At 35.9% G+C, this 16,759-nt stretch overlaps 1 protein-coding gene across 8 annotated transcripts in view; it reads right to left on the reverse strand.

The window, feature by feature from the left end:
- Positions 1 to 16,759, reverse strand: part of CEP78 (centrosomal protein 78) — a 25,157-nt gene continuing 8,398 nt past the window's right edge. For 4 of the 8 annotated variants that reach the window (XM_077172079.1, XM_077172078.1, XM_077172077.1 and 1 more), the window contains exons 9-17: positions 14,468 to 14,576; positions 13,858 to 13,875; positions 12,767 to 12,902; positions 11,765 to 11,810; positions 10,592 to 10,735; positions 5,921 to 5,998; positions 4,072 to 4,238; positions 2,112 to 2,265; positions 1 to 830 (exon numbers count right to left, since the gene is read on the reverse strand). In XM_077172079.1, coding sequence (XP_077028194.1) covers positions 303 to 830; positions 2,112 to 2,265; positions 4,072 to 4,238; positions 5,921 to 5,998; positions 10,592 to 10,735; positions 11,765 to 11,810; positions 12,767 to 12,902; positions 13,858 to 13,875; positions 14,468 to 14,576 — 1,380 coding nt within the window. In that variant the 3' untranslated portion in view covers positions 1 to 302. Of the gene's footprint in view, positions 865 to 2,111; positions 2,266 to 4,071; positions 4,239 to 5,920; positions 5,999 to 10,591; positions 10,736 to 11,764; positions 11,811 to 12,766; positions 12,903 to 13,857; positions 13,876 to 14,467; positions 14,577 to 16,759 lie in introns of all 8 variants that reach the window. The other 4 variants (XM_077172081.1, XM_077172080.1, XM_054652607.2 and 1 more) reach the window with 4 other exon arrangements.

Below are 16,759 nucleotides of genomic sequence, written 5' to 3' on the forward strand. Positions count from 1 at the left end.
TGTACTCAAATTAACTTTATTAGCTCAAAAATCTCTGATAATGGAATCGATATGTTGAGTCCCTCGTGTTGTACAAACTCATGGGTACCATTTTAGCTGTATCACATGTTTTCAAAACTAAAAATCTAGTGACAACATCTAGTGACAAAGAATACAAGCATGAAACAGGAATACTGAGCAGTATGCAATGCTTTAAAAAGTCAAAGTCTACAAAACCTTACAAAAAATTCACTAATTATACTGAGACATCCAAAACATAATCTTGCAAGTGTAAAGAACAGTTCAAACATTTTAGAACCACTTCAAATGCTGTTAACACTTGGTATACTTTCTTGTATTTCAGAAACAGATCCTACAGTATCAGTTCCAGAGCTAACATTAACTATCTGCAGTCTACTTTTGTCTCCTCTCACACTGTTACTTGGAGCTGCTGTTTCATTTGCTAGAGGAATGTGTTTCTTAGAGGAATAATTTTTGCTTTTTTCACCAGGAATACCACTGGATATTGTGCTATCATCACTTCTAACTTGTACACTGGAATCAGCAAATGAATGCAGACCGGTAGCCAACTGCCTTGCTGAGTGATGTCCTTTTGCTTGGTCATTTTGTTTGACTCTGCTCTCAGATAATACTGGAGTACTACTTCGAGGCTTATTCTCTTTATTTGGGTTAATTGTTTGAGCTTCATTTTCCCTCCACAAACCTGGCTGGTACTGCTGTCCAGCAGCCTGAAGTTCTCTCATTTCTTTAAGTGATGAAAAGGCATTATTCACAACCATCTGGGATTGAAATGTGCCAGGAAGAGGAAGTTGAATGTCCCCAGCTCTGTTCTGAAACAAAAGATTCCAATGAAAAGACAGGCAACTAGAGGAGAGGGAAAAAAAAAAAAAAAGAAAAAAAAAAGCCAGTTTTGCAACTGCCACATATACTGGAGTCTGCAGAGCAAAATACAGTCTTTACCTAATATAGGTAAGAGACAGAGTAATAGCCATTGAACAATCTTTATCACCTTTCAAAACAGATTTCTGAAGATTGCTAGGGTGATAATGACACAGAGTAGGCACATTACAGTTTCACATCTAGCTTCAAATTTATACCAGAGGTGCATCAGTTACACAAAAGCAGCCAAAACTTAATCACATCTACCATCCCAAGACACCTGCAATTCCTTATGTTTACTAGCAATTCACAGAAGTGTAGTCTCAACACTCTATACCACAACACCTAGCTGCTACAAGAACCCAAACTAATCACCAGTATTGGGAGGCAAGAACAAGAGTCTTCAAACTGCAAAACTGGAAATTCTCTCCACACTGTTAAAACAACTCCCAAATTTTTAACATTACATTTAAGGATCTCGTGTTCTTGAGGAAATTAAAAGAGTTAGAGTGGAAGACTTTGGATATAAGAAACACACTGGAATGCAGAGTGATTCTTGGTACAACAGTTTTATTCAACTTGGACATAGCTATAGGCCTCCAGTATCTAAATTTTTAACAGCCTTTTAAAAAGCCTGGGTTTTTTTCTTTGTTACATGAATTTTAATATCACCTTTGAAAAATACTCAAGGTTTACTATCAATTCACAGAGTAGAACCTCAAACTTCATGCAATATTTACAAATATTACAAATTTGTAGTTGCCTGAAGCTCATGTCATGGCCACAGAGAAATCTATCAGGACTGGACATATACACTATTATTACTTACAAGATAATTTATGATTTTCAGTAGGTACATTGTATAGCCTCTCCTGTAAGACCAGGGTTCTTAAAAACACTATACTTCATTATTAAATGTTTCTAAGAAACCTTATCATGGTATTTTCCAATTTGAATGGATGCATTCCACTACTGGAACTTCCTATTTCAGACAAGGAAACAACAGAATTACCACCAAAGCTTAATACATTACAAAATACTGCAGTTTGTGCTCCTAGTGGTAAACACTTTAAAAGCTTACATTAATCACTGAATTATTATGATCTGTATAAATGCAGCTACAGCAAAGGGTTCCAGTAATAACTTCATGAATCAGAGGGGGATTAACAGCTAAAAAGTACATTAAAGAGTATAAAGCAGAATCGCCTCTAGCACTCCTTATAAAGACTTACTTTGCTATTCTCAGTATGTTCCTGTCTTTCTTCTTCAAAAGACTTCTCCTTTACCACGTTCACAGGCTTACTGAGAGTAGCATTCATTTGTGGATGCCCCAAAATACCAAAATCTGATTGGTCTATCCCAGCTAATACAGCAAGTTGTCCAAGGCTGTAAGATAAATGTTTAATATAAAATCACACAAACTATTACTTTTTGAAAGACTAAATGTTCAAAATCAGAAGTAGAATCTGTTAAAGCGTTGAACATAGTTTCCTATTACTTTAAGTGAAGCTCAGAGTATCTTAACTAAGACAAAAACAAGCAGCTGAAGGTATTTTCTTTACTTTGCATAATTAGCCTGCAGAATCAAAACAAGTGTTACAAGGCTGAGAATGAAGCTCTCTAGTTAGCTCAGAGCAGCATACTGGCAATGAGATTCCATGTCAGGCAGAACAAAGATTAAAACTCTGTCCATTCAAGCAGAAATTGGTGCACATCTCCAAATAGCATAATCTCTTAACATGTCAATGACAAGCTTCACAAGTACAATGATGTTGGGTCATCTGCCAGCTTGTAAGTTGGCCAAACCAATCACATGTGGGTTTTAAGCCGCAGTAAAAAGTGGAAAGTTGCAATCATTAACTGATAGCATAGCATATGATAAAAAGAAGCTTACTGAGAAGAGCATTCTTCATGACTGGGATCCTGTAATGCTCAGTGAAGCTCCTTATTTACTATGAATAGACATAGGGCTGATATAAAGAAATTTTTTTCATGCAGTGAAAATGCATTTTTCCCTTCCTGAGAAATCTGAAACTCCTGTAGTAATGGCAACTCTACATACCGATTGTCACAAAATTAAAACACAGCATCAGGGTAAAGTTTACAGCAAGTCAGAATCATTGTATCATGGAATCATTAAGGTTGAAAATCATTGAATCATTAAGGTTGAAAAAGACCTCTTAATATCATCAAGTCCTGCCATTAATCTAACACTGCTAGGTTCATCACTAAACCATGTCCCCTAAGCACCACATCAAGATGTTTTCTGAACACTTGAAGGGGTGGCCATTTCACCACATCCCTGAGCAGCCTGTTCCAATGTCTGACCACACTCTCAGGGAAGAAATTTTTTCTATGTCCCTTCTAAATGTCCCTTCTGAACCTCACCTGGCGTAACTTGAGGCCATTGTCACTTAGGTCCCAAGTTATATCACTACAATTTGGAAGTGGGAGATAGGGAGGGCAAATAAAATCTTCTGTGATCTTCTCTGAATCCACAAAGTAGACTACAATGCATATTCATATAATTCCATTCTTGTGGATGAGACTGCCATGCTTGGTCATACAAACTTTACAAGCTGGGTTCAAGCTGAAATTCTTTGAAAAATGGGAAGGATGAACCATCCTCTGACAAATTGCAGATACAGTGGTAATACAAACTTTAATCAATTTTCTCTACTACTACTACTACTACTACTACTATTACTACTACTAGTAACAATAAATAGACTTAAAATACAAAGGCTGGAGATACAAATCCTATGTAGATTTCTATACTTCAATTTGTGAATGGACAGCACAAGGTAACAGGACACTCTCTGAAGGCAGTTCAACTGCATTTTGAGCCTTTCATATTGTGGGAATGTTAAGAGCCAAAGATGATTCACTAAAGACTTGGAAACACACCTTAATAGAAGCTTTCTACTGTTTTGGAATAGGCTTCTTGAAAGCCTTTCCCAAAGACAGATGCATGAATAGCATCTTAGCTGAACAGTATTTAGATCATGCCTTTGCCACTAGGAAGAGACTAAACAATAGGTAATTTATTTTAAAAATGGCTAATTTATTTTCCTTTGCTCTCTCAGAGTACACACCTAGAAATCTGGCAGGGTAGCAGGCAGCATACTTCATTGTGAGGATAATTTTGAAAAGATCTCAGGAAAAACAGCAAGACTAAAAGTGACAACCTACCCAGCATCTTTAAGGAGGTCTAAAAAAGCATGAAACTTTTGAAAAGAGTTCTCAATGCTGCCTAGAACACCTTCATCTTCCAAAATCATGTTGGTTACTGACTGTGCATGAAGAACCTCGGATAGGGAGATATTTAGACTCCTTAATCTTGCATTTTCAATTTCCAGCTATGCAGGGAAAAAAAAAAAAGAAATTTCTTTCATTTTCAGTTTAAAAGACCCCAAAATATCAAACCTCACCTGTGTGCCTAAACAGTAGCATCATAACTGATGTAACAAGATACAGAATTTGCTGTACCACACACTTTCAGGGCACTGTTGCATGAGCTCTGTGCAGGTCTGCTTATCCACAGCTGCAGTTCTGTGCTTCCATAGATATTCCTGCAGGCACTCAAAGCCACTGGCTTAGCACTGTCTTCAATATGTACAGGATGTTACAGATCAAGTACAAGCGGAAAAATTTAGCTTCCATATTGTTTTACTGTGTAGTTATTATATGACATGTTAACACCAAAGAATTTATTTTACTATTAGAAACTTTAATGAAGGCCAACGCCCTCCTTATATTCACCCCTCTATATTGGAGGCACTATGTATACTACTGTTAACTCTCCCCTGCCCTGTGCATCCCAAAACTGAAAGTTTAAGATTATTCAATCTTTCTCCACAACGACCAGTAATCAAATTGATGATGACTGCGTGATCACTACAAGATATACAAGGTTTTGTGTTCAAGGGAAGCATTAACTCACTCATTGAAGATTACAGCTATGCAATCAAGTACTACCACAGGCTTTCTGTCTTGTATTTTTTATGAGAGGATGAAAAAATTACAGATTGGGTAGTGCACTGTAGGTGATAAGTAAGTAACAAAATAAACACTTTTAGAGATTAATGCTACTTGTTTTATTCCATCTCCTGGTTCAAGGTGCTAAATCCAACCAGCCTAGCCTTGACAGAGGAAGATTTCTTGTAGGGGGTGTTCAGCCTAAAAAGCATTTAAGGATCTAAAAAACAGACAGGCAGCAGAGCCTACTGGTGCACATCACATTACAGGAAGATGGGGATAGTCACACAAGAGGGCTACAATCTGTCTTTGAGAAGTGGGGAGTTCTTTGTGGGTATCTGCTGTGTGGTATCACCTGTTGCTCATATTTCAAAGGATATCACTGCTTTCACTTCCCTCCAAATCACATGTAAGGACTAAATCCCTTTGCTTACACTACCTTACACTCAACTATATTACAAGAAATTCTGTTTATTCATGCAGAAGAATATTTTTAGGTCAGCAACAGCAGAGGGGAAACAGACCTCACAATTCAACTGTGATAAGTTGTTCAGTTTTGTCAAAGCTGAACTGCACTTCACAACAAGTGACATGCAGAAAACCATCCAATATGGTTAATGCCTGCAGAAATAAGACTTAAAAACCAAAGGTACAGAATAAACCAAACTGAACAACAGTTGCAACACAGCTTTCAGCACAAGTCATGGTTAGTGAGTTGGGAGACAAAGAACTATCTATGTGTACATACTGCAAATAGATTTAATCACTTTCTTGAGAAAAGCAAGTGTCAGGATGTCCCAGATCATAAGTGTTTCAGAAAATGAATAAAACACATTGAAAGAGTAGCTTGAGCTGGAGTTCAAGGCTCTGGAACAGAATCAGTAGAACAAACATTACTAAACACAGATTTCATCACTGCCCTTAAGAACAGTAAACGATCCACGTGACTTTGAACTGAAAATCTGGAAGCTAACACATCAGCGGTCATTGATAATTACCCCTAAGCAAGTGCATTCTCTGAGCAGTGCCTCCTTTAAAAGTAAATATCGTTAAGTATCTTTACCTCTAGTAATCGTTCCTCAGCCTTTACTCTAGCTTTCTGTTCTTCCTTTAGTTTTTCCATGCATTCTTCCAGCTCCAACTACCAAAACACAGATAAACTATCATGAAATTTATCTCAAAATGTCAGATTAACATGCAATAAGAAAAAACTTAACAGCTAGCAAATGGCATTCCAAACATACCTTCTTCAAAAATACAAGACAGAGGCCTACCAGTAGACCATCTAGGATGCAAAATATTAAGACAGAGAAGTAGAAGTAAGTGTGACTCACTTAACAGATTAGTAAGACTGCAAGAGATCACATGAAATTACAGTCCAAACCTTTTTGGTCTATGACATAACCATCAAGAACATATGTTCTTCTCTACTTCCCCTTAATTTTTTCAAGCATCATTTTTAACTAAATATATCTATATCATAAAGCTCAAATTGGGCTCTAATAAGAAATTCTTAGCAGCCATATCTAGATTTTCCAACTGTACTCTTTAGCCAGGATTTTATTCCTTTCTTTATTCCTTCTTATAATTGTAAGAATACAAAATTCTGAAGAACTGTACTCTAAGTAGTCAGAATACAAAATTCTGAAATGTAAGAATTGTACTCTTTCTAATTGGTTTCACTTAGTTCTTCAATAAAAAACTTTCCACAATTCCAAGTTTAGTGTTGAGTTAACAAGAATAAAAACAAATCCAAAACACCTAATAAATATATTCTAGTCTTATTAATAAGATGCCTAAACTTGTATTTTAATTAAAATCTCAATTTCAGTAAGAGTAGCCAAGATTTGCAATACCACATTTTCTTGCATCCCAGCTGAGCATTATTCTCTTTAATTACAGCATCTGAACTAGCAAAAAAACAAGCAAGAATTTTTGTTCTTGTACACCTTAACAATTTTCTGGTTCAAAAGGTGAAAACTGTTCGAATTATCACACTATTCTATTTTTCAGAGATTAGACTGTACAAATTAACAGTATACAAAACTTCTCCCTTTCACTTCATGTACAAGCACACATATGTAAAAGGACACTGCATTTTGTACGCACCGTATCAACCAGTTCTAAAGAGAATTAAAGATTCAAGTGGTACTGAAATAGTTTGTTTACTAGTAAAAGCTTTTCCAATGCATACTACTGCACTTCCTATAAGTAACCAACTGAGAAGACTAGCGCGCAACAGAATGGATAGTAAAAATAAACCTTCTACAAATGCAAAGGTATTATAAGTTGCAAGGTACTTTTGCAATTGGTTCCAAGATGCAGGTTCTACAACCACTCCAAGTGATGATTATGGGTCTGTCACTATTCCAGTGAAGCCCACTCCTAAAATCACTAGACTAGTATCAACCAAGCAAACACTGCAAGTAGAAAGCTAGTCATATCTTTATCATACTCCTATTTGAGCATCAAAGCAGATTTAGCACTATGTCTAACCTGCAGGCACAGGGTGGGGGGCAAATATCTAAGGAGAACCATCCACAAATATCATAATCTTACTGCCATCTACCTTTGAAGATGTGGAAATAATGGGAGCTACAAAACTTCTACATACACAGAAGCACAGCACAGAAAGTAGAAACCGTAATGTTCTGCACTGACAACTTGGCAGTCCCCCAGCCTAGCTTTGAAGACCAGTATTAGCTATCACAGACTGAAGAATTCTTACCTTTCCATTTATAGTGCATGTGCATATGTATAATTATTCATATTTTGAAGTTTCTAGGATGTAGGCTAGGAACTCTACTTTAGAAACCATAGCTCTCTAGTATTTTTGTTCTGAATGGAATTTAGATAATTTTAAAGATGAAAGCGCTGACCTTTTTCTTCAAATTGCTGGTTTGTAATGCTGAAGGTCAATGGCTTAGACAGTAATCAAATTATTACAATTTTTCAAACAGAAATGTAGATGTTTTGCAGTGATGCTTAAACTTGATTTATCACACTCGATATGTACATAGTATTTCATGGTTATGGACTGAGTTCATAACAAAACTGAACACTGCAGTTGCATCTCCTCATAAGCAATAGCAAAGCCAGCATTTAAAGAAACTAATTTTATGTTACAACTATATGTACATTTTAATCTTTGATTTGCTTTTAAGAAATTCACTAGTTTACACAACACCCTAGTCTCTGTGCAGAAAAAAAATACTAAAATTGATATCAGAGAGGTAAATGTACATCCAAGCTAAAAGACTAAGCCTTCAAGTATTACAGCCCAGAAAGATAACACTGATAGACTTTAAGATGAAACTGGGTATCAAAAATATAGGTAGCCTTTAGAATTACCATAAGCAGTATGTCTGTTCAACACTAAACAGAGGTATAAAAGTGAATTTTAAAAAATTGTATTTTAAAAAATTTAGTAACTGTTCTTTTATTTGACTGCATCATACTTAAAAAAATACAGTTACAGTGCAATCTCTACTTCTTTGCAATTCACAAAGTAGTGAGATGTAGAAAGAGTTGCCCTGATAACTAATTAGGGTAAAGTTCACCATTTAAATCCCTAGTTAAAATTTAAAAGTATGGGAGTTACCTCAACTACATACTTCATCAAAACCAATTGTGACATTTGATTCCCTCTAGTGGAAGAAGAGAATATTTATCAGTTCTCATTTTTCATTTAAGCAGATACTAGGCTTTCACTAGCCTAGTCTTTTTTTTTTTTTAATGAAAACACAACTAAGTACTACTACTAGTTTTATTAAGTAGTATGCCTAAAGCCCCTTTTTCTGCAGAAGGATGTAGAGGAGTTCTCCAAAACTTGTGTACTTAAGTGAAAGTCTGGTCCTTCAGTCACATCAAGAGATGTCTGGAGAGCTTTTTTTGACAAGGAAGTAGTTTAAGGAACTCCCACCCCTTACTGTTTATTCCCACTCTGCATTCCCATCGTTGCTCTAACACAACTGGTGGTCCCATTAACTGAAAGGTCTATTACCACCAAATACACTGGACTACTTTTCAGTTGGATCAGTTCCTCAAAGCACCTCCCCTCACAACTACTGCACAGTAACACCTGTTGAATGACAGTCTTATGATCAGACAAATGTTAAAAGGCACAAGAGAAAAAGACTGAAGCCAGAAAAGAAAAGGCTAAGTGACAGAGGGAAAAGAGACAATTCAGTGGGGCCAATTTGATAGCTTGATTCTGCCATAATGTGAAACCTGCTTTTTGTGAATGTAACAAAAACAATGGGTGAGGCACAGAATCAGGTGCAGATTGCTTAATTGGTGCTATCTGATAAGCAACCATGGCCTAAAAAAGTATTTTGGTTTTCAAATTCAGAAAGTCATGAAAATCTCGACCTTTACAAGCACACAAAAATCAAAACTTTGCAGTAGGTTGCCAAAATTTGTGGGTTTCTCTCCAAGGAAGTTGAAATTAATCATAAATTTTCTCCTCCTTATAGCTGCCCTACATGTAGTACTACAGCTAACACCAATGTGTTAGCTGTGGTATGGTCAATATGACATCCTAGTGGTCAGTATGACAACCCTTCCCCAGAGCACAAAACACTGCATGCCTCTGCTGTGTGTTATGAATAAAATATTCTTCCCTCTCCAAAAAGCAAGAATAAATACATCAAAAGCTTTCTGCAAGCACAGTAGTTCCTACATACAGGTTTTTGGAGCAATTTGCACATGACACAGAATTCTATGACTTCAGACAAAGTACTCTTGATAAGTGTTGAAGCCACTACACAGCACAATGTCAATACATTGCACATTAACAGTAAAAGTTACTATAAAACTAATTTCCAGCAACATGTGAAAACCTAGAAATCTTCCTGAACAAGAGTTCGAGGGAGAAGAAGGTCTAAAGAAAAAGTATACCTCAGCTGAAAAGGCTGGGATTTATTCATGCAGTAACTGTACAGTCCTTTTGCTTTCCACAACTCTATCTGAGCCGAAACATTCCCACTACTGATAAACCTACAGCAGGTTAACTTAACTTCACTCCTCATACACAAAGACAGGTATACAGTCCAATATTTACACATACAAACAGCATATTCACCCAGCGTGGTGCTCTGACAACAACCTGCAAATCCAGACTGACTGTAGATCTTATTTACAGAATTATTGCTTTCTCTGAACAGAATTAAAATCTTGACACTTTAGAAACAGTTAACTCATTTATTCTGCCTGAGGGTGTTACCTTATAATACTGCTAGATTACCTCAGCAGCATTACAGAGCCACTGATACATACCTTTTCTCCACCCCTTTCTTTTATAATAAGATTCCCAATCAAGATATTTGCACAAATAATCCATTTCACTACCGCTAAGTTTTTTAAGTATCAAAGTAGAAGGAATAATAAAAAGCAGATGAAAAAAGTTTACTAGGCTCAATTATAAAATGGAATTCAAACATTTTGAGCTATTTCTGTAATTATTTTTAAACAACAGTTATTTGTATATTTTAGCTCTTAGAAATAACACTAAGTTACTTTTATAAAGGAAATACTTGAAAGAAAATAACACTGATCAAAAGATCAGTGCACTATGATGCAAGAGAGAAATTACACATACTGCAGCTGTATTAAGTTATTCTGAAATCCTGCTCCAAAACTGGTTATTTTTTTAATTACAATTTTCTGAATAAAATGTGGTTTAATTTATATAATTTGCCTTTATGGAATCTAAGGCACTGAACATGCTTCTTACCTGTAACTGTTGATATTGTGCTACATCAGTCTTATCTAATGATTTTGACAAACCAGTCTGCTGGACAACATTCTCTAAATCTTCTGTGTCTTCAGTTTCAGATGTAGAAGCACGTTCTAGTGTCACTTTCACAGGTACAGCTGTCTAGTTACACCAGAAAAGAAAACCATGCCCACTCATAGCATTACAATGTTTAGCAAAAATCAAAGATTAAATCATATCAAAAGCTTAATTTAAAGACAGTTGTTTCCCAGAGTCCTTTACAATGTATACACATTGCCCAGCCATACATCTATGAAATAAATTTGCATAAAACAGTATTAAAAAAAAAACAATCCTATGTGTGCCTATGTTGAGTATTTGTGGAGAGGATTTAGCAGCAGAGTCAGCCCCTGCAAGGCATAGCCAGGACTGCCCCACACAGGACACAGCCAGTCTCAGCTGACCCTTTGCAAGGCATAAAATGCCAGACAGGCACAAGAGGTGGGAACAAAAAGAGTGAGAAAAAGCAGAGGGAACATAAGGCTGGGAGCAGGAAAAGGGGTTCCATGGTGGAGCCAATACCCTCATTACAGCCAGGGAAGACCTGTGTCAGAGCAGAGGGATGGGTCAAAAGAGCTGCTGCCCACAGGCATCCTATGATAGCCATGTTTTCCCAAAGGACTGTAGTCCATGGGAAGCCTACACCAGAGCAGAGGATAACTGGTGGCTTCTGCAGCCATCAGATCCTTCTGTGATGGAAATGAGATACAAAGGAGAAGGAAGAAAGATGGGGTTTTTCTTCTCCTGGTAGAGCAGCTCACAAAGAAGTACAAAAATAATCATATAATCCAAATCCAAGACAGGAAAGATGGTGCAGAAAGTGTTCAGAGAAAAATGCTCTTGGTTATTCCTATTGCCTATGGAGGGATTGTGCCTATACTCCAACTCAGCCAGCTCCTAAGACTAAGAACCCAAAAGATACAGAGATAGAAATTGAAGTAAACTAAGTATCAAAGAAGATTCAACCAAAGGCTGATGTAAACTGCTTTGTTTTTTACTCCTATGAGTGACAATCTTTAAAAGTATGTTCCAGTCTTAGCTTTCAGACAACGAGAATCTCTTGAGAACATTTTCCTCTTTTTTCAGGCAGCTACCCACTAAAATAAAACCAGTGTGTGAGAGAAACAGTACCTGAATCTTCAATGGCAATTCCCCAGCACAATCCGCTGCCCTGCCTCTGAAGTTCAGAAAAAAAAAATCAAAACCATACTTTTGAGGAAAGTTTATAATGCTCCGAACACAAAATTTGGAAGAAATGCACAAAATGCTCGGAACACAAAATTAACTCTTACAGGTGAAGCAGTAAGAGTAAATAAACAGCATCAAACACTGCACTACATCCCTTTAAGCCTCATTACACTCTTATTTCGATTAGTACTCCCTAGTTAATCATGATTTAGAGCAACACTACTGGATGCTAACATTAATATCTTCAATAGGCATCTTGTTTAGTTAATTATTTTGAACTAAAGTCAATAGGAGAATTTGGTGTTCAGCATTTTGAAAAACAAACTTAATTACCACAGTTGCAATATAGCATTAAGTAATTTTTTTGTTTAAATAGTTATATAGTCTCCACTTTGAGAGGCTAAGATCTTGGGAATGGATTAAAAAAACAAAAACAAACAAGAATTGTTTCAAAAGACGGCTTTCATGTGTAAGTTTTTTTCAGTTTTATTTTAATTTACCGCTCTTAGATGATCACAATAATTATGCTGGTATTGAGTGGGGTGAAGCAGAAAAAAGAGACAGGAAAATACCTAAGCACCATGAACTGGATCTCAAACCAACTATATTAAAAGTTTAGAATGCTAACTTGCCTCTTCAGCTATGATACAGTTGATAAATCATTATTAACAAAAGAATAAGCAGAGAAAGTAGATTTGGTTGTGGTGGGGTTTTTTGCTGCATATGAATGGCTATCATGTATTTTTGTGTATTTTAAATCCTTACTAGAGAAGAATTTATGTAAAATCCTCAAAATTTATATAAACAGAAAAAACTCTGACAACAGTTACAACATTCTGTGTGTAACTTTCAAATCATATTTTAAAAAGCTAACATTGCTCTCTACTGTATTTATCATGCAAATTTTATGGTTTAGTATTTTCTCTTGTATTATGAAAACCTCACCTGTATCTCCTTGCACGTTCTGCAGTCCGCCAAGGAAGGAAGCCCTTTGTGCCTGGTGGTAGTGGTTTTGGTGAGTAACTCTCTCTAACAGTAGAATTTTTTTTCCCAGGACTTACAGATTTCTTAGATGATAATCCTGAATTGAAGAGCAAGACCAGAAGAAAAGAGAATTCATAATACCTTATTATTCACATAAGAATTCACAGCTTACTGTTCATAAAATTTTCTATGTGATAAATAAGGACTGTAGGAAATCTGCCATTCAGTCTAATTTGGCTAAAAAAAAATCTTGATCCAAAACCTTGAGATTATAAGATGGTATACTTAACTGCTCTTAGGCTGATGCAAGACAAGCTGGATTTCAAAAAAAGGAGGCAAAGCTTTGTAGCAGAAGAGCTTTAGATGGTTTTAAACCATCCACACAAACAGTAAAGGCATCTATGTGTTTCAAATTGCCCTCTAGTGGCTTTAGAGTGAACAACATTATTTTATTTATGGGCAAAATAATTAAAAATAAAGCTGATACTTATGCACATCACTTGTACAGGACACCAGCAATCTCTTCCCTTCAGAACAATAATAAGAAAAAGTAGGGTTTACTGGTCTGGTATTTTGCTGTTTAAATCATACAGCATCAAAGTAGACTCAGAAAGAAACCCAATATGGATCATCATTAGAATATCTACCAGGAGTAATTAAACTTTTTATCAGGGCAAGGGGAGCCTCACATTCTCTCTAAGCCAGAAACTGGTAAGTCTCGAAAACTAATCATCTTATATTTTCTACAATTAAACTAGTGAGAACTCAGGTTATTGTTTTTCTGAGATCAGTACAATAACTGATTTTGCAATGGTATAGAAATGCATCACTTAGTTAATAGGATTCAAAATCTCAATTCATTCTGAACATAATAAACAGGATAGTTTTCAGCTTGACTTTGTCCTTCTCTTAAAAAAACAATCCCAAAGCACATAAAAACACCACACACAACAAACAACCCCAAAACAGAGAAAAAGACAAAAAACCACAAAACCCTCCACAACCACATTTGCCAGGCATTTTTTCCTCCCGTTACCACCCAGATCACTTACCTCTCTGCTTCCAGATAACTAGAGTGAAGACAAGAGACAGTGAAATGTATTACAGTGAAATTTTTAGTAGCTTACTGAAAAATGTTGAGTATCACATCTATCAGTACTTAATTATAAATATTCAAGATACCTATGTTACTATTTATAATAGGTTTACATGAAGTTAAAAAATGTCTTAGAACATTTTGTACATCAGATAAAAAATGCATATTTGCTTGTTCTGGCAGAGGACAGCCTGCTACAGAAAGGTTACAACAGCAGGAGAACTAGACAACTTACTACTGCCAAGCTTGAAAGCTTGTGGAGACACAGAATAAATATATGCAATGCTTCCACACATTTTAAAGTCAGCATATCCTACCATTTTTCCAGCCATGTATCTAGCAGCACTAGAAACAAGAGTAAGTTTCCTACCAATGATACCAATGAAAACAGAAGATGCATTATATCATTAAGAAGAAACAATTTTTTTTCTTTTTGAAGACAAACATTCTGTAAAACACTAACATTTAGACACATCATATATTTTATTTTTTAATTTAAGCTCTTAAGCATTAAGATAAAATTTTCTAGACAAAATGTACTATAGGCAGAAAAAACAAAGAATTACCAATACGAATAGTAGCTTTTCCTTTCCGACCACTTCCTAGGACAATAGTTCTTTTCTTTGGCTTAGTTTTCAAAGCGTCTTTGGAAGATGGAGACATCAGCCACTTAAACTAGAATTTGGTTTATTTTTTAAAGAAAAAGAAATCTGTTTAGCAACTGACAGTTGAAGAGGTGCTTATTTAAAATTAGTTTTTCAGATCTAAAGAACACTGTACTTACAGGAAACTTTATAAGATGCAAAATCAAGAAAAAACAGAAGTCTCACAAGGCCCAAATTTAAGCAGATGATAGTCTACATTACCAGAATGCGTTCCCAAAACATCACTAAAATATCCCATCCAATATTAACCTTCTCCTGTGGAAAACAATTCTCCTTCTATAGCAAAAATCTCCCAGCATCAACCCTATAAAGAGGCAACCCTGGCTTCTGCGCTTCATTCTCAGACAACTGGCTTGATAGGAATGACTGGCTCAGACCAAAGCTCTCCAGAATAACAAAAGCTTCCCCAATGCAATTTTGTATTGCTGATAAAGTTAGTATTTTAAAAAACACAAAATTTATTTTTATTTGCCTGTAATGACAATTCATCCTTACACAGTAAAAGCCCCAAAATAAAATTAAAAGACAGTGATGATCAAAGGCCACAGCTGTACTTCAAACTTCACTTCTTTACAGCAACAGTTCTATTCCTAAAGGCTCCCCTTGCCTGATAAGAAGTTTAATTACTCCTGGCAGATATTCTAAAATTACTCAGCTAAAATTACTAACTTTTCAGTGTGCATCACTAATACAGAGTCTAGTGCTGGAGCAGTAAAATACAGATGACACTAACACAAAGCCTGTCTCACATGGCCCTAAATCCCACATCAGAGTAGTAGGAACAGTATGTCAGAGCTATTCCCACCTAAACCATCAGAATGATTAAAATTCCATTACTGTGCTCTAAGTTTAATTCAAATTTATCATTGCCAAGAAGATCTTTTTCTTTTCACATTGGATACAATTAAACCTTGTATAAATTTTGCTGTGTCTCCAGGTGGGTCTGGTCCCTGCGCAAGCGAATTGATCATTTTAAACTAAAACATACCCAGAAAGTGTAAAATTAATTTGCAAGCTTCTAAGAGCAAAAGTAATTTTAATTTTGTTTAGCTAGACACCTAAAAGAGCAGCTTTACTAGGTTAAACCAAAAGTTCATCTAGCTAGCACATAGCCTGTCTCATCTCTGCTCTTGTTGTAAACCATCTAAGCATCCAAGTATAAAACCAGCAAAATATAAAACCAGTGCTCTGAAAGTATCCTGTTTTGTAGACACCTTCAATGGATTTTCCCTTGAGCTATTTATAGTCTCTCAGAAACTACACAAACTTTCATCACCTATTACACTTGGTCATATCTATGATTACGTATCTATGATATCACTATACCACTACACAGTGCTGCTAGAATATATAGCTTTTGTTTTAGCAAGGGCATCAATTAGCAGTAGACAATTACTCTTGCAAACCCAAAAAAAAGGTCCAGAAGAGAATCAACTACATGCTACTGAAAAACAAACAACCACTTTTTACACAAAGCAGGATGGAAGGAAAGACAGATGTGACTAGCAGAAGAAGCAAAGCTATGTAGTAAACCAATGGAAGTATTTCTTCATCCATGTTGTTAATGAAGTATGAAGAATTACTAGCAGTGCTAATAAAACTTAAGATACCACACTAACTGGTTGAATATAAAACTAATGTCTTGAGTCAAGTAATCTTTTAGTATATGGGAGATTTCCCAGAGTTGTTTCTTTCCATGGTCTGGCTTTCCAATTATCTTTAGCATTTCCAGCGAGATGTTATTTTCACGTGATTCCTGTGATATTTTTTAAGTTTTAATCTCATCTGCCAAGCAGAAAGAGTACTTCTTCACAACCAACCTCAACTTCTCAAAAAAGGTCTTCTAGAGATTGAAGTAGGGAACTGTAATAATCCTCCAGAAATTCTGTACACAAATTTTCAGTTTATTAAGACAGTCTCTACACATCTACAGCTCTGTCTTTATTTAGTCTTTTTAAAAACCAAAAGAGCATTAAATTCCAACACAAGAACTGGGATTGCTGGGACTCCTTTGAGAACTGAATCACATTTCTGTATATTTGAACACTATACCTAATCATAAACAGTCTAGATATTCAGTTTATGTGCATTACTGTGAACTCTCTGTGGACAGTTAGACCAAGATGAATGGGGGTAATGTACTTTAACTGAACTCTGTTTTCATAGATGGTCTGCATTGAAAGGACAGGCCTG

The sequence above is a fragment of the Agelaius phoeniceus genome, chromosome Z (genome assembly GCF_051311805.1).
Source record: "Agelaius phoeniceus isolate bAgePho1 chromosome Z, bAgePho1.hap1, whole genome shotgun sequence".
Lineage (NCBI taxonomy): Eukaryota > Metazoa > Chordata > Aves > Passeriformes > Icteridae > Agelaius > Agelaius phoeniceus.